At 52.0% G+C, this 23020-nt stretch overlaps 1 protein-coding gene across 1 annotated transcript in view; it reads right to left on the bottom strand.

The window, feature by feature from the left end:
• The window catches only part of INTS3 (integrator complex subunit 3), an 83636-nt gene extending 60993 nt beyond the window's left edge, over window positions 1–22643 (bottom strand). Inside the window, exon 1 of the mRNA XM_083167280.1 lies at window positions 21862–22643. Within this exon, the coding sequence (XP_083023406.1) occupies window positions 21862–21930 (69 nt within the window). The 5' untranslated portion in view covers window positions 21931–22643. The remainder of the gene's footprint in view (window positions 1–21861) is intronic.
• Window positions 22644–23020: the final 377 nt, after the last annotated feature.

Genomic DNA, 23020 nt, shown 5'->3' with positions numbered 1-23020 from the left:
GACATCAGAGGCCCAGTGTGATATGACCTGGGGAAGATGAATGCGGTCACACGCTGTCACGCTGTCACTCAGTCCCGCTCGTCAGGCGCTGTGACAGCAGCTCGGTCCCCCAGGGGCTCCAGGTGACTCCTCTGACGGATAATTGGAGGTCTATCTGCTCTAGTTATTTCCAGCAGGAGACAGCAACATGGCCTCGGCCTGGTTACCGCTGTGTATGTCATACAACATGTACTGTATGTATGAGAGACTGAACCATGTGCATGCATAAGTATTCCTTCCCTGCAGCCTAGTACTGAGTCGAGCCGCCTTATGCTGCAATAGGTACCCACCCTCACAATACATTACATGGTCCCCACCGGTCAGGACCACCACCCTTACTTCCCTGCAGCCTAGTACTGAGCCGAGCCGCCTTATGCTGCAATAGGTACCCACCCTCACAATGCATTACATGGTCTCCACCGGTCAGGACCACCACCCTTACTTCCCTGCAGCCTAGTACTGAGCCGAGCCGCCTTATGCTGCAATAGGTACCCACCCTCACAATGCATTACATGGACCCCACCGGTCAGGACCACCACCCTTACTTCCTTCCCTGCAGCCTAGTACTGAGCCGAGCCGCCTTATGCTGCAATAGGTACCCACCCTCACAATGCATTACATGGACCCCACCGGTCAGGACCACCACCCTTACTTCCCTGCAGCCTAGTACTGAGCCGAGCCGCCTTATGCTGCAATACGTACCCACCCTCACAATACATTACATGGTCCCCACCGGTCAGGACCACCACCCTTACTTCCTTCCCTGCAGCCTAGTACTGAGCCGAGCCGCCTTATGCTGCAATACGTACCCACCCTCACAATGCATTACATGGTCCCCACCGGTCAGGACCACCACCCTTACTTCCTTCCCTGCAGCCTAGTACTGAGCCGAGCCGCCTTATGCTGCAATACGTACCCACCCTCACAATGCATTACATGGTCCCCACCGGTCAGGACCACCACCCTTACTTCCTTCCCTGCAGCCTAGTACTGAGCCGAGCCGCCTTATGCTGCAATACGTACCCACCCTCACAATACATTACATGGTCCCCACCGGTCAGGACCACCACCCTTACTTCCCTGCAGCCCAGTACTGAGCCGAGCCACCTTATGCTGCAATACGTACCCACCCTCACAATGCATTACATGGTCCCCACCGGTCAGGACCACCACCCTTACTTCCTTCCCTGCAGCCCAGTACTGAGCCGAGCCGCCTTATGCTGCAATACGTACCCACCCTCACAATGCATTACATGGTCCCCCCCGGTCAGGACCACCACCCTTACTTCCTTCCCTGCAGCCTAGTACTGAGCCGAGCCGCCTTATGCTGCAATACGTACCCACCCTCACAATACATTACATGGTCCCCACCGGTCAGGACCACCACCCTTACTTCCTTCCCTGCAGCCTAGTACTGAGCCGAGCCGCCTTATGCTGCAATACGTACCCACCCTCACAATGCATTACATGGTCCCCACCGGTCAGGACCACCACCCTTACTTCCTTCCCTGCAGCCTAGTACTGAGCCGAGCCGCCTTATGCTGCAATACGTACCCACCCTCACAATGCATTACATGGTCCCCACCGGTCAGGACCACCACCCTTACTTCCTTCCCTGCAGCCTAGTACTGAGCCGAGCCGCCTTATGCTGCAATACGTACCCACCCTCACAATACATTACATGGTCCCCACCGGTCAGGACCACCACCCTTACTTCCCTGCAGCCCAGTACTGAGCCGAGCCACCTTATGCTGCAATACGTACCCACCCTCACAATGCATTACATGGTCCCCACCGGTCAGGACCACCACCCTTACTTCCTTCCCTGCAGCCCAGTACTGAGCCGAGCCGCCTTATGCTGCAATACGTACCCACCCTCACAATGCATTACATGGTCCCCCCCGGTCAGGACCACCACCCTTACTTCCTTCCCTGCAGCCTAGTACTGAGCCGAGCCGCCTTATGCTGCAATACGTACCCACCCTCACAATGCATTACATGGTCCCCACCGGTCAGGACCACCACCCTTACTTCCTTCCCCGCAGCCTAGTACTGAGCCGAGCCGCCTTATGCTGCAATACGTACCCACCCTCACAATGCATTACATGGTCAGGACCACTACCCTTACTTCCTTCCCTGCAGCCTAGTACTGAGCCGAGCCGCCTTATGCTGCAATACGTACCCACCCACACAATGCATTACATGGTCCCCCCCGGTCAGGACCACCACCCTTACTTCCCTGCAGCCTAGTACTGAGCCGAGCCGCCTTATGCTGCAATACGTACCCACCCTCACAATGCATTACATGGTCCCCACCGGTCAGGACCACCACCCTTACTTCCTTCCCTGCAGCCCAGTACTGAGCCGAGCCGCCTTATGCTGCAATACGTACCCACCCTCACAATGCATTACATGGTCCCACCAGTCAGGACCACCACCCTTACTTCCCTGCAGCCCAGTACTGAGCCGAGCCGCCTGATGCTGCAATACGTACCCACCCTCACAATGCATTACATGGTCCCCACCGGTCAGGACCACAACCCTTACTTCCTTCCCTGCAGCCCAGTACTGAGCCGAGCCGCCTTATGCTGCAATACGTACCCACCCTCACAATACATTACATGGTCCCCACCGGTCAGGACCACAACCCTTACTTCCTTCCCTGCAGCCTAGTACTGAGCCGAGCCGCCTTATGCTGGAATACGTACCCACCCTCACAATACATTACATGGTCCCCACCGGTCAGGACCACCACCCTTACTTTCTTCCCTGCAGCCTAGTACTGAGCCGAGCCGCCTTATGCTGGAATACGTACCCACCCTCACAATACATTACATGGTCCCCACCGGTCAGGACCACCACCCTTACTTCCTTCCCTGCAGCCCAGTACTGAGCCGAGCCGCCTTATGCTGCAATAGGTACCCACCCTCACAATGCATTACATGGTCCCCACCGGTCAGGACCACCACCCTTACTTCCTTCCCTGCAGCCCAGTACTGAGCCGAGCCGCCTTATGCTGCAATAGGTACCCACCCTCACAATGCATTACATGGTCCCCACCGGTCAGGACCACCACCCTTACTTCCTTCCCTGCAGCCCAGTACTGAGCCGAGCCGCCTTATGCTGCAATACGTACCCACCCTCACAATGCATTACATGGTCCCCACCGGTCAGGACCACCACCCTTACTTCCTTCTCTGCAGTCTAGTACTGAGCCAAGCCGCCTTATGCTGCAATACGTACCCACCCTCACAATGCATTACATGGTCCCCCCCGGTCAGGACCACCACCCTTACTTCCTTCTCTGCAGCCTAGTACCGAGCCGAGCCACCTTATGCTGCAATACGTACCCACCCTCACAATGCATTACATGGTCCCACCGGTCAGGACCACCACCCTTACTTCCATCCCTGCAGCCTAGTACTGAGCCGAGCCGCCTTATGCTGCAATACGTACCCACCCTCACAATGCATTACATGGTCCCCACCGGTCAGGACCACCACCCTTACTTCCTTCCCTGTAGCCTATTACTGAGCTGAGCCGCCTTATGCTGCAATACGTACCCACCCTCACAATGATTACATGGTCCCCCCGGTCAGGACCACCACCCTTACTTCCTACCCTGCAGCCTAGTACTGAGCCGAGCCGCCTTATGCTGCAATACGTACCCACGCTCACAATGCATTACATGGTCCCCACCAGTCAGGACCACCACCCTTACTTCCTTCTCTGCAGCCTAGTACTGAGCCGAGCCGCCTTATGCTGCAATACGTACCCACCCTCACAATGCATTACATGGTCCCCACCGGTTAGGACCACCACCCTTACTTCCTTCCCTGCAGCCCAGTACTGAGCCGAGCCGCCTTATGCTGCAATACGTACCCACCCTCACAATGCATTACATGGTCCCCACCGGTCAGGACCACCACCCTTACTTCCTTCTCTGCAGCCTAGTACTGAGCCGAGCCGCCTTATGCTGCAATTTGTACCCACCCTCACAATGCATTACATGGTCCCCACCGGTCAGGACCACCACCCTTACTTCCTTCCCTGCAGCCTAGTACTGAGCCGAGCCGCCGTATCCTGCAATACGTACCCACCCTCACAATGCATTACATGGTCCCCACCGGTCAGGACCACCACCCTTACTTCCTACCCTGCAGCCTAGTACTGAGCCGAGCCGCCTTATGCTGCAATACGTACCCACGCTCACAATGCATTACATGGTCCCCCCCCCGGTCAGGACCACCACCCTTACGTCCTTCCCTGCAGCCTAGTACTGAGCCGAGCCGCCTTATGCTGCAATACGTACCCACCCTCACAATGCATTACATGGTCCCCACCGGTCAGGACCACCACCCTTACTTCCTTCTCTGCAGCCTAGTACTGAGCCGAGCCACCTTATGCTGCAATACGTACCCACGCTCACAATGCATTACATGGTCCCCACCGGTCAGGGCCACCACCCTTACTTCCATCCCTGCAGCCTAGTACTGAGCTGAGCCGCCTTATGCTGCAGGGTTGGGATCATTTGGTCTATTGCATTATGGTCGAAAGTCATTAGGTCGAATCCATTAGGTCGACATGCTAAAAGGTCGACATGACTCTAGGTCGACATGGGAAAAGGTCGACATGATTCTAGGTCGAAAGGTCATTAGTTCGACAGGTCATTAGTTCGACAAGGTCATTAGTTCGACATTGTCTATGTCGACATTCACAAGGTCGACATGGGGTTTTTCACTGTTTTTTTACCTGAATGTCAACACAGTCGACATGGACACAGTTTAAAGTGCACTGCATCCCCTCTCATCGCTCGCTGCGCTCGCGATGCGTCGGGCACGGTGCCTCGCTACGCTCGGCACACTATTTTATTCTCCCACCACGCCCTAGTGGATGGTAGGGCATGAAATACCGCCTGTCGGCACATGTTGGCTCAAAAAACAGTGAAAAACTCCATGTCGACCTTGTGAATGTCGACATAGACAATGTCGAACTAATGACCTTGACGAACTAATGACCTGTCGAACTAATGACCTTTCGAACTAGAATCATGTCGACCTTTTCCCATGTCGACCTAGAGTCATGTCGACCTTTTAGCATGTCGACGTAATGGATTCGACCTAATGACTGTCGACCATAATGCAGTAGACCAAATGACCGCATCCCATGCTGCAATACGTACCCACGCTCACAATACATTACATGGTCCCCCCGGTCAGGACCACCACCCTTACTTCCCTGCAGCCTAGTACTGAGCCGAGCCGCCTTATGCTGCAATACGTACCCACCCTCACAATGCATTACATGGTCCCCACCGGTCAGGACCACCACCCTTACTTCCTTCCCTGCAGCCTAGTACTGAGCCGAGCCGCCTTATGCTGCAATACGTACCCACCCTCACAATGCATTACATGGTCCCCACCGGTCAGGACCACCACCCTTACTTCCTTCCCTGCAGCCTAGTACTGAGCCGAGCCGCCTTATGCTGCAATACGTACCCACCCTCACAATGCATTACATGGTCCCCACCGGTCAGGACCACCACCCTTACTTCCCTGCAGCCTAGTACTGAGCCGAGCCGCCTTATGCTGCAATACGTACCCACCCTCACAATGATTACATGGTCCCCACCGGTCAGGACCACCACCCTTACTTCCTTCCCTGCAGCCTAGTACTGAGCCGAGCCGCCTTATGCTGCAATACGTACCCACCCTCACAATGCATTACATGGTCCCCCCCGGTCAGGACCACCACCCTTACTTCCCTGCAGCCTAGTACTGAGCCGAGCCGCCTTATGCTGCAATACGTACCCACCCTCACAATACATTACATGGTCCCCACCGGTCAGGACCACCACCCTTACTTCCTTCTCTGCAGCCTAGTACTGAGCCAAGCCGCCTTATGCTGCAATACGTACCCACCCTCACAATGCATTACATGGTCCCCACCGGTCAGGACCACCACCCTTACTTCCTTCCCTGCAGCCTAGTACTGAGCCGAGCCGCCTTATGCTGCAATACGTACCCACCCTCACAATGCATTACATGGTCCCCCCCGGTCAGGACCACCACCCTTACTTCCTTCCCTGCAGCCTAGTACTGAGCCGAGCCGCCTTATGCTGCAATACGTACCCACCTTCACAATACATTACATGGTCCCCACCGGTCAGGACCACCACCCTTACTTCCTTCCCTGCAGCCTAGTACTGAGCCGAGCCGCCTTATGCTGCAATACATACCCACCCTCACAATACATTACATTGTCCCCACCGGTCAGGACCACCACCCTTACTTCCTTCCCTGCAGCCCAGTACTGAGCCGAGCCACCTTATGCTGCAATACGTACCCACGCTCACAATACATTACATGGTCCCCACCGGTCAGGACCACCACCCTTACTTCCTTCCCTGCAGCCCAGTACTGAGCCGAGCCACCTTATGCTGCAATACGTACCCACCCTCACAATGCATTACATGGTCCCCACCGGTCAGGACCACCACCCTTACTTCCTTCCCTGCAGCCCAGTACTGAGCCGAGCCACCTTATGCTGCAATACGTACCCACGCTCACAATGCATTACATGGTCCCCCCCGGTCAGGACCACCACCCTTACTTCCTTCCCTGCAGCCCAGTACTGAGCCGAGCCGCCTTATGCTGCAATACGTACCCACGCTCACAATGCATTACATGGTCCCCACCGGTCAGGACCACCGCCCTTACTTCCTTCCCTGCAGCCTAGTACTAAGCGGAGCCGCCTTATGCTGCAATACGTACCCACCCTCACAATGCATTACATGGTCCCCACTGGTCAGGACCACCACCCTTACCTTCCTTCCCTGCAGCCCAGTACTGAGCCGAGCCGCCTTATGCTGCAATACGTACCCACGCTCACAATGCATTACATGGTCCCCACCGGTCAGGACCACCGCCCTTACTTCCTTCCCTGCAGCCTAGTACTAAGCGGAGCCGCCATATGCTGCAATACGTACCCACCCTCACAATGCATTACATGGTCCCCACCGGTCAGGACCACCACCCTTACTTCCCTGCAGCCTAGTACTGAGCCGAGCCGCCTTATGCTGCAATACGTACCCACCCTCACAATACATTACATGGTCCCCACCAGTCAGGACCACCACCCTTACTTCCTTCCCTGCAGCCTAGTACTGAGCCGAGCCGCCTTATGCTGCAATACGTACCCACCCTCACAATGCATTACATGGTCCCCACCGGTCAGGACCACCACCCTTACTTCCTTCCCTGCAGCCTAGTACTGACCCGAGCCGCCTTATGCTGCAATACGTACCCACGCTCACAATGCATTACATGGTCCCCCCCGGTCAGGACCACCACCCTTACTTCCTTCCCTGCAGCCTAGTACTGAGCCGAGCCGCCTTATGCTGCAATACGTACCCACCCTCACAATGCATTACATGGTCCCCCCCGGTCAGGACCACCACCCTTACTTCCTTCCCTGCAACCTAGTACTGTGCCGAGCCGCCTTATGCTGCAATACGTACCCACCCTCACAATGCATTACATGGTCCCCACCGGTCAGGACCACCACCCTTACTTCCTTCCCTGCAGCCTAGTACTGAGCCGAGCCACCTTATGCTGCAATACGTACCCACCCTCACAATGCATTACATGGTCCCCACCGGTCAGGACCACCACCCTTACTTCCTTCCCTGCAGCCTAGTACTGACCCGAGCCGCCTTATGCTGCAATACGTACCCACCCTCACAATGCATTACATGGTCCCCCCCGGTCAGGACCACCACCCTTACTTCCATCCCTGCAGCCTTGTACTGAGCCGAGCCGCCTTATGCTGCAATACGTACCCACCCTCACAATGCATTACATGGTCCCCCCCGGTCAGGACCACCACCCTTACTTCCATCCCTGCAGCCTTGTACTGAGCCGAGCCGCCTTATGCTGCAATACGTACCCACCCTCACAATGATTACATGGTCCCCACCGGTCAGGACCACCACCCTTACTTCCTTCCCTGCAGCCTAGTACTGAGCCGAGCCGCCTTATGCTGCAATACGTACCCACCCTCACAATGCATTACATGGTCCCCACCGGTCAGGACCACCACCACCCTTACTTCCTTCCCTGCAGCCTAGTACTGAGCCGAGCCGCCTTATGCTGCAATACGTACCCACCCTCACAATGCATTACATGGTCCCCACCGGTCAGGACCACCACCCTTACTTCCTTCCCTGCAGCCTAGTACTAAGCCGAGCCGCCTTATGCTGCAATACGTACCCACCCTCACAATACATTACATTGTCCCCACCGGTCAGGACCACCACCCTTACTTCCTTCCCTGCAGCCTAGTACTGAGCCGAGCCACCTTATGCTGCAATACGTACCCACCCTCACAATGCATTACATGGTCCCCACCGGTCAGAACCACCACCCTTACTTCCTTCCCTGCAGCCCAGTACTGAGCCGAGCCGCCTTATGCTGCAATACGTACCCACCCTCACAATGCATTACATGGTCCCCACCGGTCAGGACCACCACCCTTACTTCCTTCCCTGCAGCCTAGTACTGAGCCGAGCCGCCTTATGCTGCAATACGTACCCACCCTCACAATGCATTACATGGTCCCCCCCGGTCAGGACCACCACCCTTACTTCCTTCCCTGCAGCCTAGTACTGAGCCGAGCCGCCTTATGCTGCAATACGTACCCACCCTCACAATGCATTACATAGTCCCCACCGGTCAGGACCACCACCCTTACTTCCTTCCCTGCAGCCCAGTACTGAGCCGAGCCGCCTTATGCTGCAATACGTACCCACCCTCACAATGCATTACATGGTCCCCACCGGTCAGGACCACCACCCTTACTTCCTTCCCTGCAGCCTAGTACTGAGCCGAGCCACCTTATGCTGCAATACGTACCCAAACTCACAATACATTACATGGTCCCCACCGGTCAGGACCACCACCCTTACTTCCTTCCCTGCAGCCCAGTACTGAGCCAAGCCGCCTTATGCTGCAATACGTACCCACCCTCACAATGCATTACATGGTCCCCACCGGTCAGGACCACCACCCTTACTTCCTTCCCTGTAGCCTATTACTGAGCTGAGCCGCCTTATGCTGCAATACGTACCCACCCTCACAATACATTACATGGTCCCCACCGGTCAGGACCACCACCCTTACTTCCATCCCTGCAGCCTAGTACTGAGCCGAGCCGCCTTATGCTGCAATACGTACCCACCCTCACAATGCATTACATGGTCCCCACCGGTCAGGACCACCACCCTTACTTCCTTCCCTGTAGCCTATTACTGAGCTGAGCCGCCTTATGCTGCAATACGTACCCACCCTCACAATACATTACATGGTCCCCACCAGTCAGGACCACCACCCTTACTTCCATCCCTGCAGCCTAGTACTGAGCCGAGCCGCCTTATGCTGCAATATGTACCCACCCACACAATGCATTACATGGTCCCCACCGGTCAGGACCACCACCCTTACTTCCTTCCCTGCAGCCTAGTACTGACCCGAGCCGCCTTATGCTGCAATACGTACCCACCCTCACAATGCATTACATGGTCCCCACTGGTCAGGACCACCACCCTTACCTTCCTTCCCTGCAGCCCAGTACTGAGCCGAGCCGCCTTATGCTGCAATACGTACCCACCCTCACAATGCATTACATGGTCCCCACCGGTCAGGACCACAACCCTGACTTCCTTCCCTGCAGCCTAGTACTGAGCCGAGCCGCCTTATGCTGCAATACGTACCCACCCTCACAATGCATTACATGGTCCCCACCGGTCAGGACCACCACCCTTACTTCCTACCCTGCAGCCTAGTACTGAGCCGAGCCACCGTATGCTGAAATACGTACCCACCCTCACAATGCATTACATGGTCCCCACTGGTCAGGACCACCACCCTTACTTCCTTCCCTGCAGCCTAGTACTGAGCCGAGCTGCCTTATGCTACAATACGTACCCACCGTCACAATACATTACATGGTCCCCACCGGTCAGGACCACCACCCTTACTTCCTTCCCTGCAGCCTAGTACTGACCCGAGCCGCCTTATGCTGCAATACGTACCCACCCTCACAATGCATTACATGGTCCCCACCGGTCAGGACCACAACCCTTACTTCCTTCCCTGCAGCCTAGTACTGAGCCGAGCCGCCTTATGCTGCAATACGTACCCACCCTCACAATGCATTACATGGTCCCCACCGGTCAGGACCACAACCCTTACTTCCTTCCCTGCAGCCTAGTACTGAGCCGAGCCGCCTTATGCTGCAATACGTACCCACCCTCACAATGCATTACATGGTCCCCTCCGGTCAGGACCACCACCCTTACTTCCCTGCAGCCTAGTACTGAGCCGAGCCGCCTTATGCTGCAATACGTACCCACGCTCACAATGCATTACATGGTCCCCACCGGTCAGGACCACCACCCTTACTTCCTTCCCTGCAGCCTAGTACTGAGCCGAGCCGCCTTATGCTGCAATACGTACCCACCCTCACAATGCATTACATGGTCCCCACCGGTCAGGACCACCACCCTTACTTCCTTCTCTGCAGCCTAGTACTGAGCCGGGCCGCCTTATGCTGCAATACGTACCCACCCACACAATGCATTACATGGTCCCCACCGGTCAGGACCACCACCCTTACTTCCTTCCCTGCAGCCTAGTACTGAGCCGAGCCGCCTTATGCTGCAATACGTACCCACCCTCACAATACATTACATGGTCCCCACCGGTCAGGACCACCACCCTTACTTCTTTCCCTGCAGCCCAGTACTGAGCCGAGCCGCCTTATGCTGCAATACGTACCCACGCTCACAATACATTACATGGTCCCCACTGGTCAGGACCACCACCCTTACTTCCTTCCCTGCAGCCTAGTACTGAGCCGAGCCACCTTATGCTACAATACGTACCCACCCTCACAATACATTACATGGTCCCCACCGGTCAGGACCACCACCCTTACTTCCATCCCTGCAGCCTAGTACTGAGCCGAGCCGCCTTATGCTGCAATACGTACCCACCCTCACAATGCATTACATGGTCCCCACCGGTCAGGACCACCACCCTTTCTTTCTTTCCCTGCAGCCTAGTACTGAGCCGAGCCGCCTTATGCTGCAATACGTACCCACGCTCACAATGCATTACATGGTCCCCACCGGTCAGGACCACCGCCCTTACTTCCTTCCCTGCAGCCTAGTACTGAGCCGAGCCGCCTTATGCTGCAATTTGTACCCACCCTCACAATGCATTACATGGTCCCCACCGGTCAGGACCACCACCCTTACTTCCTTCCCTGCAGCCTAGTACTGAGCCGAGCCGCCTTATCCTGCAATACGTACCCACCCTCACAATGCATTACATGGTCCCCACCGGTCAGGACCACCACCCTTACTTCCTACCCTGCAGCCTAGTACTGAGCCGAGCCGCCTTATGCTGCAATACGTACCCACGCTCACAATGCATTACATGGTCCCCCCCCCGGTCAGGACCACCACCCTTACGTCTTTCCCTGCAGCCTAGTACTGAGCCGAGCCGCCTTATGCTGCAATACGTACCCACCCACACAATGCATTACATGGTCCCCACCGGTCAGGACCACCACCCTTACTTCCTACCCTGCAGCCTAGTACTGAGCCGAGCCGCCTTATGCTGCAATAGGTACCCACCCTCACAATGCATTACATGGTCCCCACCGGTCAGGACCACCACCCTTACTTCCTTCCCTGCAGCCTAGTACTGAGCCGAGCCGCCTTATGCTGCAATACGTACCCACCCTCACAATGCATTACATGGTCCCCACCGGTCAGGACCACTACCCTTACTTCCTTCCCTGCAGCCCAGTACTGAGCCGAGCCGCCTTATGCTGCAATACATACCCACCCTCACAATACATTACATTGTCCCCACCGGTCAGGACCACCACCCTTACTTCCTACCCTGCAGCCTAGTACTGAGCCGAGCCGCCTTATGCTGCAATACGTACCCACCCTCACAATGCATTACATGGTCCCCACCGGTCAGGACCACCACCCTTACTTCCCTGCAGTCTAGTACTGAGCCGAGCCGCCTTATGCTGCAATACGTACCCACCCTCACAATACATTACATGGTCCCCACGGTCAGGACCACCACCCTTACTTCCTACCCTGCAGCCTAGTACTGAGCCGAGCCGCCTTATGCTGCAATACGTACCCACCCTCACAATGCATTACATGGTCCCCACCGGTCAGGACCACCACCCTTACTTCCTTCCCTGCAGCCTAGTACTGAGCCGAGCCGCCTTATGCTGCAATACGTACCCACCCTCACAATGCATTACATGGTCCCCCCCGGTCAGGACCACCACCCTTACTTCCTTCCCTGCAGCCTAGTACTGAGCCGAGCCGCCTTATGCTGCAATACGTACCCACCTTCACAATACATTACATGGTCCCCACCGGTCAGGACCACCACCCTTACTTCCTTTCCTGCAGCCTAGTACTGAGCCGAGCCGCCTTATGCTGCAATACATACCCACCCTCACAATACATTACATTGTCCCCACCGGTCAGGACCACCACCCTTACTTCCTTCCCTGCAGCCCAGTACTGAGCAGAGCCGCCTTATGCTGCAATACGTACCCACCCTCACAATGCATTACATGGTCCCCACCGGTCAGGACCACTACCCTTACTTCCTTCCCTGCAGCCCAGTACTGAGCAGAGCCACCTTATGCTGCAATACGTACCCACGCTCACAATACATTACATGGTCCCCACCGGTCAGGACCACCACCCTTACTTCCTTCCCTGCAGCCCAGTATTGAGCCGAGCCACCTTATGCTGCAATACGTACCCACGCTCACAATGCATTACATGGTCCCCCCCGGTCAGGACCACCACCCTTACTTCCTTCCCTGCAGCCCAGTACTGAGCCGAGCCGCCTTATGCTGCAATACGTACCCACGCTCACAATGCATTACATGGTCCCCACCGGTCAGGACCACCACCCTTACTTCCTTCCCTGCAGCCTAGTACTAAGCGGAGCCGCCATATGCTGCAATACGTACCCACCCTCACAATGCATTACATGGTCCCCACCGGTCAGGACCACCACCCTTACTTCCCTGCAGCCTAGTACTGAGCCGAGCCGCCTTATGCTGCAATACGTACCCACCCTCACAATACATTACATGGTCCCCACCAGTCAGGACCACCACCCTTACTTCCTTCCCTGCAGCCTAGTACTGAGCCGAGCCGCCTTATGCTGCAATACGTACCCACCCTCACAATGCATTACATGGTCCCCCCCGGTCAGGACCACCACCCTTACTTCCATCCCTGCAGCCTTGTACTGAGCCGAGCCGCCTTATGCTGCAATACGTACCCACCCTCACAATGCATTACATGGTCCCCACCGGTCAGGACCACCACCCTTACTTCCTTCCCTGCAGCCTAGTACTGAGCCGAGCCGCCTTATGCTGCAATACGTACCCACCCTCACAATGCATTACATGGTCCCCACCGGTCAGGACCACCACCCTTATTTCCTTCCCTGCAGCCTAGTACTGAGCCGAGCCGCCTTATGCTGCAATACGTACCCACCCTCACAATGCATTACATGGTCCCCCCCGGTCAGGACCACCACCCTTACTTCCATCCCTGCAGCCTTGTACTGAGCCGAGCCGCCTTATGCTGCAATACGTACCCACCCTCACAATGATTACATGGTCCCCACCGGTCAGGACCACCACCCTTACTTCCTTCCCTGCAGCCTAGTACTGAGCCGAGCCGCCTTATGCTGCAATACGTACCCACCCTCACAATGCATTACATGGTCCCCACCGGTCAGGACCACCACCCTTACTTCCTTCCCTGCAGCCTAGTACTGAGCCGAGCCGCCTTATGCTGCAATACGTACCCACCCTCACAATGCATTACATGGTCCCCACCGGTCAGGACCACCACCCTTACTTCCTTCCCTGCAGCCCAGTACTGAGCCGAGCCGCCTTATGCTGCAATACGTACCCACCCTCACAATGCATTACATGGTCCCCACCGGTCAGGACCACCACCCTTACTTCCTTCCCTGCAGCCTAGTACTGAGCCGAGCCGCCTTATGCTGGAATACGTACCCACCCTCACAATACATTACATGGTCCCCACCGGTCAGGACCACAACCCTTACTTCCTTCCCTGCAGCCTAGTACTGAGCCGAGCCGCCTTATGCTGCAATACGTACCCACCCTCACAATGCATTACATGGTCCCCACCGGTCAGGACCACCACCCTTACTTCCCTGCAGCCTAGTACTGAGCCGAGCCACCTTATGCTGCAATACGTACCCACGCTCACAATGCATTACATGGTCCCCACCGGTCAGGACCACCACCCTTACTTCCCTGCAGCCCAGTACTGAGCCGAGCCGCCTTATGCAGCAATACGTACCCACCCTCACAATGCATTACATGGTCCCCACCGGTCAGGACCACCACCCTTACTTCCTTCTCTGCAGCCTAGTACTGAGCCGAGCCGCCTTATGCTGCAATACGTACCCACCCTCACAATGCATTACATGGTCCCCACCGGTCAGGACCACCACCCTTACTTCCTTCCCTGCAGCCTAGTACTGAGCCGAGCCGCCTTATGCTGCAATACGTACCCACCCTCACAATGCATTACATGGTCCCCACCGGTCAGGACCACCACCCTTACTTCCCTGCAGCCCAGTACTGAGCCGAGCCGCCTTATGCTGCAATACGTACCCACCCTCACAATGCATTACATGGTCCCCACCGGTCAGGACCACCACCCTTACTTCCTTCCCTGCAGCCCAGTACTGAGCCGAGCCGCCTTATGCTGCAATACATACCCACCCTCACAATGCATTACATGGTCCCCACCGGTCAGGACCACCACCCTTACTTCCTACCCTGCAGCCTAGTACTGAGCCGAGCCGCCTTATGCTGCAATACGTACCCACCCTCACAATGCATTACATGGTCCCCACCGGTCAGGACCACCACCCTTACTTCCTTCCCTGCAGCCTAGTACTGAGCCAAGCCGCCTTATGCTGCAATACGTACCCACCCTCACAATGCATTACATGGTCCCCACCGGTCAGGACCACCACCCTTACTTCCCTGCAGCCTAGTACTGAGCCGAGCCGCCTTATGCTGCAATACGTACCCACCCTCACAATGATTACATGGTCCCCACCGGTCAGGACCACCACCCTTACTTCCATCCCTGCAGCCTAGTACTGAGCCGAGCCGCCTTATGCTGCAATACGTACCCACCCTCACAATACATTACATGGTCCCCACCGGTCAGGACCACCACCCTTACTTCCCTCCACTGTCTACCCCATATTCTCACATATACTGCACTGATCTCCAGGCCCATACTACGTGACCTCTATGCTGCTTATTGGCACCATTTCTGCCATCACAGAACATACTCTCCAGCCTACATGGTCCCATCAGTGTCTCCACGTCTGACTCTTGTGGCCTCTCCTCTCCCACTCTCCTCCTAGTGTCTGGCGTCTCTGCACCTCCTCTCACTCCATGAACTGGCACTCTCCTCCCGGGGTCCGGCCTCTCCTGTCGGGCCCCGCAGGAGCAAGGCGCCATGTCTCACCAACAGGAAAACATCACACCAGCAGGAACAAGGCACCATGGGGCAGATGTATTAAGCCTTACCAAGAGATAAATGCCAGGGTGATAAAGAGAGATAATTGTCCAGCCAATCAGCTGCTAACTGCCATGTTACAGGCTGTAGTCAGTAAGGAGCTGATTGGCTGGACGTTTATATCTCCTTATCACCCTGGCATTGATCTCTTGGTAAGGCTTAATACATCTGCCCCCGTGTTCATACTCCCAATAGTAGTCTACATGGATGAAAACTGGAATATGATGCAAGGAGCCCCGTCCTTTGCCTGTCCTGGATTGAGCCCAGTATCTCCAAGCGCTTCCCACTGACAGCTACCGACGCAGACGCCTAGTCAATTGATAGTGACCAGAGTGGAACCAACCAAGCTCAGTCAGGTGGTGTGTCAGCAGCGTGTCGACGTATGTAAAGCAGTCATTGGCATTTAGGTGCTGTGGTAGGCGCCTGAGCAATAACATGGTACTAGTGCCATGTGGAGTAATCCGTAACATGCAGTTACTGATGGCAAGAGGGAATTCCCTATTGGTCAGGTCCTGTGATCCCCGAATCATGTCTGTGATTGGTTGGTGCATGCAGCAATGCCCAACACAGTAACAATACAAGTATAAGTAACACAGGGGCAGATGTATTAACCCTTAACAAGAGATAAATGCAAGTGTGATCAGGAGAGATAAACGTCCGGCCAATCACCTGCCAACTGCCATGTTACAGCCTGTGTTTGAAAAAAGTCAGTAATACACCTTTTACACCAAAATCCCTGGTCGGACCCTGGTCTTTGAACACAGGAGTTTCCAGGGTTGGACCCAGCTTCATACCCCATTTACACAGCACTGTGACTCAGGTTGGACCCAGGTCTGCGCCGTTTACACTGAGCCTGGGTCAGCCCTGCTATTCCCCTTTGGATGAAATTAAAAATGTCCATTTTAGGACTAATAAACTGCCAGCCAACTTTCCCTCAATGATTTAAAATAAAAATGAAAAGACCTGACAAGTTAGCATTGAAAAATGTTGGTTTGTTTATTTTGTAAAATATTTTTTCAAAAAGTTTTATTCAGTGCTCAAGCACACACAGCGGTATAAAAGTGCAGCATCACCCATGTGCTCTCCCCAGCCCCTTCCCCTGCAGCAGCAGACCGAATCTCCCATGTGCTCCCCCCAGCCCCCCAAATAATAATAATATAAATGATACTGCATCCAATTATGATTACTGAGTACACTGCCCGCATCCTTCCTGGCTGCTGTCTTTTGCTACTGCAGCACACTGTGGAAAGGCGTCCAGCACTTCTGGTATCCTTTCAGCACTACCCGGATGTCCCAACCTGGGTTGGGACCATTTACACCGCCCACGACCCAGGTCCAACCAGTGTTCAACCCTGGTCAGGACCTGGGTAGGAGACCAGTGTTACTGGACCTGGGTTGGCCCCTTTTACACCAATGCTGACCTGGGTCCAACCTGGGTTATTCCTTGGTGTAAAAGGGGTATAAGGAGCTGATTGGCTGGACGTTTATCTCTCCTAATCACACTTGAATTTATCTCTTGTTGAGGCTTAATACATCTGCCCCACAGTAAGAATACTAGTATAGGTATAGCATGTGTAACACAGTAGCAATATGACTAGAGGTGTAATGTCTGTAACACTGTAACAATATGACTACAGGTGTAACACAGTAACAATACTAGTATAGGTGTAACACAGTAGCAATATGACTAGAGGTGTAATGGTAACAATATGACTACATGTGTAATGTGTGTAACACAGTAACAATATGACTACAGGTGTAATGTGTGTAACACAGTAACAATACTAGTATAGGTATAACTTGTGTAACACAGTAACAATATAACTATAGGTGTAATGTGTGTAACACAGTAACAATATGACTATAGGTGTAACACAGTAATAATATGACTACAGGAGTAATGTGTGTAACTCGGTTGCAATATGACTACAGGTGTAACGTGTGTAACAGTAATAATATGACTACAGGTGTAATGTGTGTAACAGAAACAAAACGACTGCAGGTGTAATGTGTGTAACACAGTAACAATATGACTACAGGTGTAATGTGTGTTACACAGTAACAATACTAGTATAGGTATAAAGTGTGTAACACAGTAACAATATGACTACAGGTGTAATGTGTGTAACACTGTAACAATATGACTATAGGTGTAACGTGTGTAACACAGTAATAATATGACTACAGGTGTAACGTGTGTAACAGTAACAATATGACTACAGGTGTAACGTGTGAAACAATATGACTATAGGTGGTGTAACGTGTGTCACAGTAACAATATGACTATAGGTGGTGTAACGTGTGTCACAGTAACAATATGACTATAGGTGGTGTAACGTGTGTCACAGTAACAATATGACTATAGGTGGTGTAACGTGTGTCACAGTAACAATATGACTATAGGTGGTGTAACGTGTGTCACAGTAACAATACGACTATAGGTGGTGTAACGTGTGTCACAGTAACAATACGACTATAGGTGTTGTAACGTGTGTAACAGTAACAATACGACTACAGGTGTAACGTGTGTAACAGTAACAATACGAGTACAGGTGTAACGTGTGTAACAGTACCAATACGACTACATGTGTAATGTGTGTAACAGTAACAATACGACTACATGTGTAACGCGTGTAACAGTAACAATACGACTACATGTGTAACCGTAACAATACAAGTACAGGTGTAACATGTGTAACAGTAACAATACGACTACATGTGTAACAGTAACAATACGAGTACAGGTGTAACGTGTGTAACAGTAACAATACGAGTACAGGTGTAACGTGTGTAACAGTAACAATACGAGTACAGGTGTAACGTGTGTAACAGTAACAATACGAGTACAGGTGTAACGTGTGTAACAGTAACAATACAGGTGTAACGTGTGTAACAGTAACAATACGGGTACAGGTGTAACGTGTGTAACAGTAACAATACGAGTACAGGTGTAACGTGTGTAACAGTAACAATACGAGTACAGGTGTAATGTGTTTAACAGTAACAATATGACTACAGCAGGTGTAACGTGTGTAACAGTAACAATACGACTACATGTGTAACGTGTGTAACAGTAACAATACGACTACATGTGTAACGTGTGTAACAGTAACAATACGACTACATGTGTAACAGTAACAATACGACTACATGTGTAACGTGTGTAACAGTAACAATGCGACTACATGTGTAACGTGTGTAACAGTAAAAATACGAGTACAGGTGTAACGTGTGTAACAGTAACAATACGGGTACAGGTGTAACGTGTTTAACAGTAACAATACGACTACATGTGTAACGTGTGTAACAGTAACAATACGACTACATGTGTAACGTGTGTAACAGTAACAATACGACTACATGTGTAACAGTAACAATACGACTACATGTGTAACGTGTGTAACAGTAACAATACGACTACATGTGTAACGTGTGTAACAGTAAAAATACGAGTACAGGTGTAACGTGTGTAACAGTAACAATACGGGTACAGGTGTAACGTGTTTAACAGTAACAATACGACTACAGGTGTAATGTGTTTAACAGTAACAATTTAACTACAGATGTAATGTGTGTAACAGTAACAGTATGACTACAGGTGTAATGTGTGTAACAGTAACAATATGACTATAGGTGGTGTAATGTGTGTAACAGTAACAATACGACTACAGGTGTAATGTGTGTAACAGTAACAATATGACTATAGGTGGTGTAATGTGTGTAACTGTAACAATACGACTGCAGGTGTAATGTGTGTAACAGTAACAATATGACTACAGGTGTAATGTGTGTAACAGTAACAATATGACTATAGGTGGTGTAATGTGTGTAACAGTAACAATATGACTATAGGTGGTGTAATGTGTGTTACAGTAACAATACGACTACATGTGTAACGTGTGTAACAGTAACAATACGACTACATGTGTAACGTGTGTAACAGTAACAATACGACTACATGTGTAACGTGTGTAACAGTAACAATACGACTACATGTGTAACGTGTGTAACAGTAACAATATGACTACAGGTGTAATGTGTGTAACAGTAAAAATATGACTATAGGTGGTGTAATGTGTAACAATATGACTACAGGTGTAACAGTAACAATATGACTATAGGTGGTGTAATGTATGTAACAGTAACAATATGACTATAGGTGGTGTAATGTATGTAACAGTAACAATATGACTATAGGTGGTGTAATGTATGTAACAGTAAAAATATGACTATAGGTGGTGTAATGTGTAACAATATGACTACAGGTGTAACAGTAACAATATGACTATAGGTGGTGTAATGTATGTAACAGTAACAATATGACTATAGGTGGTGTAATGTATGTAACAGTAACAATATGACTATAGGTGGTGTAATGTATGTAACAGTAACAATATGACTATAGGTGGTGTAATGTGTGTAACAGTAGCAATATGACTATAGGTGTAACAGTAACAATATGACTATAGGTGGTGTAATGTATGTAACAGTAACAATATGACTATAGGTGGTGTAATGTATGTAACAGTAACAATATGACTATAGGTGGTGTAATGTATGTAACAGTAACAATATGACTATAGGTGGTGTAATGTGTGTAACAGTAGCAATATGACTATAGGTGGTGTAATGTATGTAACAGTAACAATATGACTATAGGTGGTGTAATGTGTGTAACAGTAACAATATGACTATAGGTGGTGTAATGTGTGTAACAGTAGCAATATGACTATAGGTGTAACAGTAACAATATGACTACAGGTGTAATGTGTGTAACAGTAACAATATGACTATAGGTGGTGTAATGTGTGTAACAGTAGCAATATGACTATAGGTGGTGTCATGTGTGTAACAGTAACAATATGACTATAGGTGGTGTTATGTGTGTAATAGTAACAATATGACTACATGTGTAACAGTAACAATATGACTATAGGTGGTGTCATGTGTGTAACAGTAACAATATGAACTATCAACACCAAGCAAAACAAAGTAAAACCATTTATACACAGCTCAATCACCACGTCTGGATTTCCCCATATTCTACCCAAATACTAGCGACTTCTATTACACACATGCCTGCACGCCTGTATTCTGTGCTTTCCAGCCCCGTCTCTGAATCATCACAGAGGGCTGGGCAGTGCTTTTGTCCTGGGATAGGAGATGGACCTTCTCCTGGGGCATAACTGGGCCCAGTGCAGAAAGGACGGTGGGGACCACATCATCTCCAAGGACAACAAACCAACTCTGCCTGATAACAACACATGGCTGAAACACACAGAATGATCCCAGGGAACACATACTGCGCAGAACAATAAACATTGTGTATGTGAGTGTGTGTATATATATATATGGTACTTGTTTCCTAGCACGGCGCCCACAATTTTCATCTTATGCCATCGTTTTGATCGCATCACATGCGATGGGATCAAAACGATTTTTTAATTGTACAGGCACCCTGATGGGTGATTACTATGTTAAATGCACCCCCATTGTTAATGCCACCCCCACTATGAACGCCAACCCGAAGTGTGGTGAGCGCAGCGAGCCTGCGAGGAGCGGCGGTACGCGTCCTCTGATCTTTTCATACCCCCACTATCCACGGCGGCGTGGAGTTGATTTTATACAGTGTGGCGTGCGCAGCGAGCCACCGAGCCCGAAGCGTGGCAAGCGCAGCGAGCCCCGCGGATTACTTCACATGTATTCCGTGTCCGCTCGCCACGTTTCGGTGCGCTCGCCATACTATATAAAATCAACTCCCCGCCGACGTGGATAGTGGGGGTATGAAAAGGTCGGAGGATACGTACCGCTGCGCTCGCCACACTTCATTTGGCGTTAATAGTGGGGGTGGCGTTAACAATGGGGGTGCATTTAACATATTAATCACCCATCAGGGTGTCTGTACAATTACAAATCGCATCGATGGGACGCTATATTAAAATTGTACAGTGCGGCTCACATCGGGTCACAACGCATACCTTAATTAGTGGTATGCGATGGCATACAATGGGTGCTGTGCTAGGAAACAAGTACCATATTATATATATATATATATACATACACACACACACTCACCAGCAGCTGTCAGTGTAAACAACCCCCCCCCCCCCATGATAAGTTACCTCTTCCAGCTCATCCTTGGCATCCAGACTGGTGGAGATCAGCAGCTTGACTTTAGATTTCTGCTCCATTTTGGGGTCTGCAACCGGTCTCTCCAGAAGGGAGGGGGCACGGGGGTGACACAGCCCCTCCCTCTATTTACACACAGTGTCAGTTATATGGGGGGGGGGGGGGGGGATGATGTGACAGTGGGTTGTAAGTGGGGGATACCTCTCTGTGAGGGTACCAGGGATCTGTTACAGAATTGGGGACCAATGACTAGATGAACAATTGTACTATACAATATGGGGTGACCTGGCTGTAGGGAGGACCTCTTTTTTGTTGTTGTTGGGGGTGGGGGGGGCAACCTGATTTTGGGGGAAGGGGGGGGTGTTATAAATGGGGTAATTCGTGTTTGTGGGGCTCAAGTTTGTTTTTCAGGCCCTATTTAAGAGAATGGGGGGCCCCAGGCTGTGATTTGGGGTTAATAAAAGAGAATGGAGCCCAGCCTGTGATTTGGGGGTAATAAGAGAGAATGGGGAGTGTATGGGGGGGGGGGGGGGGGGTAACTACAGATAATAGGGGAACCAGGATGTGCCCTAGGCTAGCAGGAGGGAGATTGGGGTACTGTGGGGCCGTAGAGTGTAGAGATTGGGGGGGGCTATGAGTCGGTAATGGGGATACACTGCTTGCCCCGGTTTGAGGCCGGTACCGGGAGATCTCACCCCCGCTTCTAACACACAGAGGAAGCCATCCCGAGCCCAACAACCGGCCGGAAGCTCCCGCCCTCTCTCCAGCAATCGACCAATCAACACGCATACTGTGTATGACTGACGGCCCATCATCCCGCCCCCTAACCGGACGTCCCCCCCTCCTTGGACCGTTTCCACCAATGACAGCGTGTTTCGGGTTTTGTAAGGCGTAAGCGCAAACCACATCACGTGATAAGTGTGAAAAGCGGATCCGCCATGTTTAGTGTGGGATTCTGCCAGTCTAGTCCTAGGTTAGGTCGGGTGATATTATAATGGTGTGTGTTATAAGGGGGAACGTGCACGAGACACTGGAGCTCAGAGAGAGGAGGTTGAGCCTGGGGAACTTAGGGAGGGGGATGGGAGCATTGTATGTCCTGTTTTACATGTATGTGCTCTGTGCCCATCACTCAGTGTCATCACCTAAGAGACC

This window comes from Crinia signifera, chromosome 12 (assembly GCF_055691185.1).
Source record: "Crinia signifera chromosome 12, ASM5569118v1, whole genome shotgun sequence".
Lineage (NCBI taxonomy): Eukaryota > Metazoa > Chordata > Amphibia > Anura > Myobatrachidae > Crinia > Crinia signifera.
This window is presented reverse-complemented; position numbering and strand designations above follow the sequence as displayed.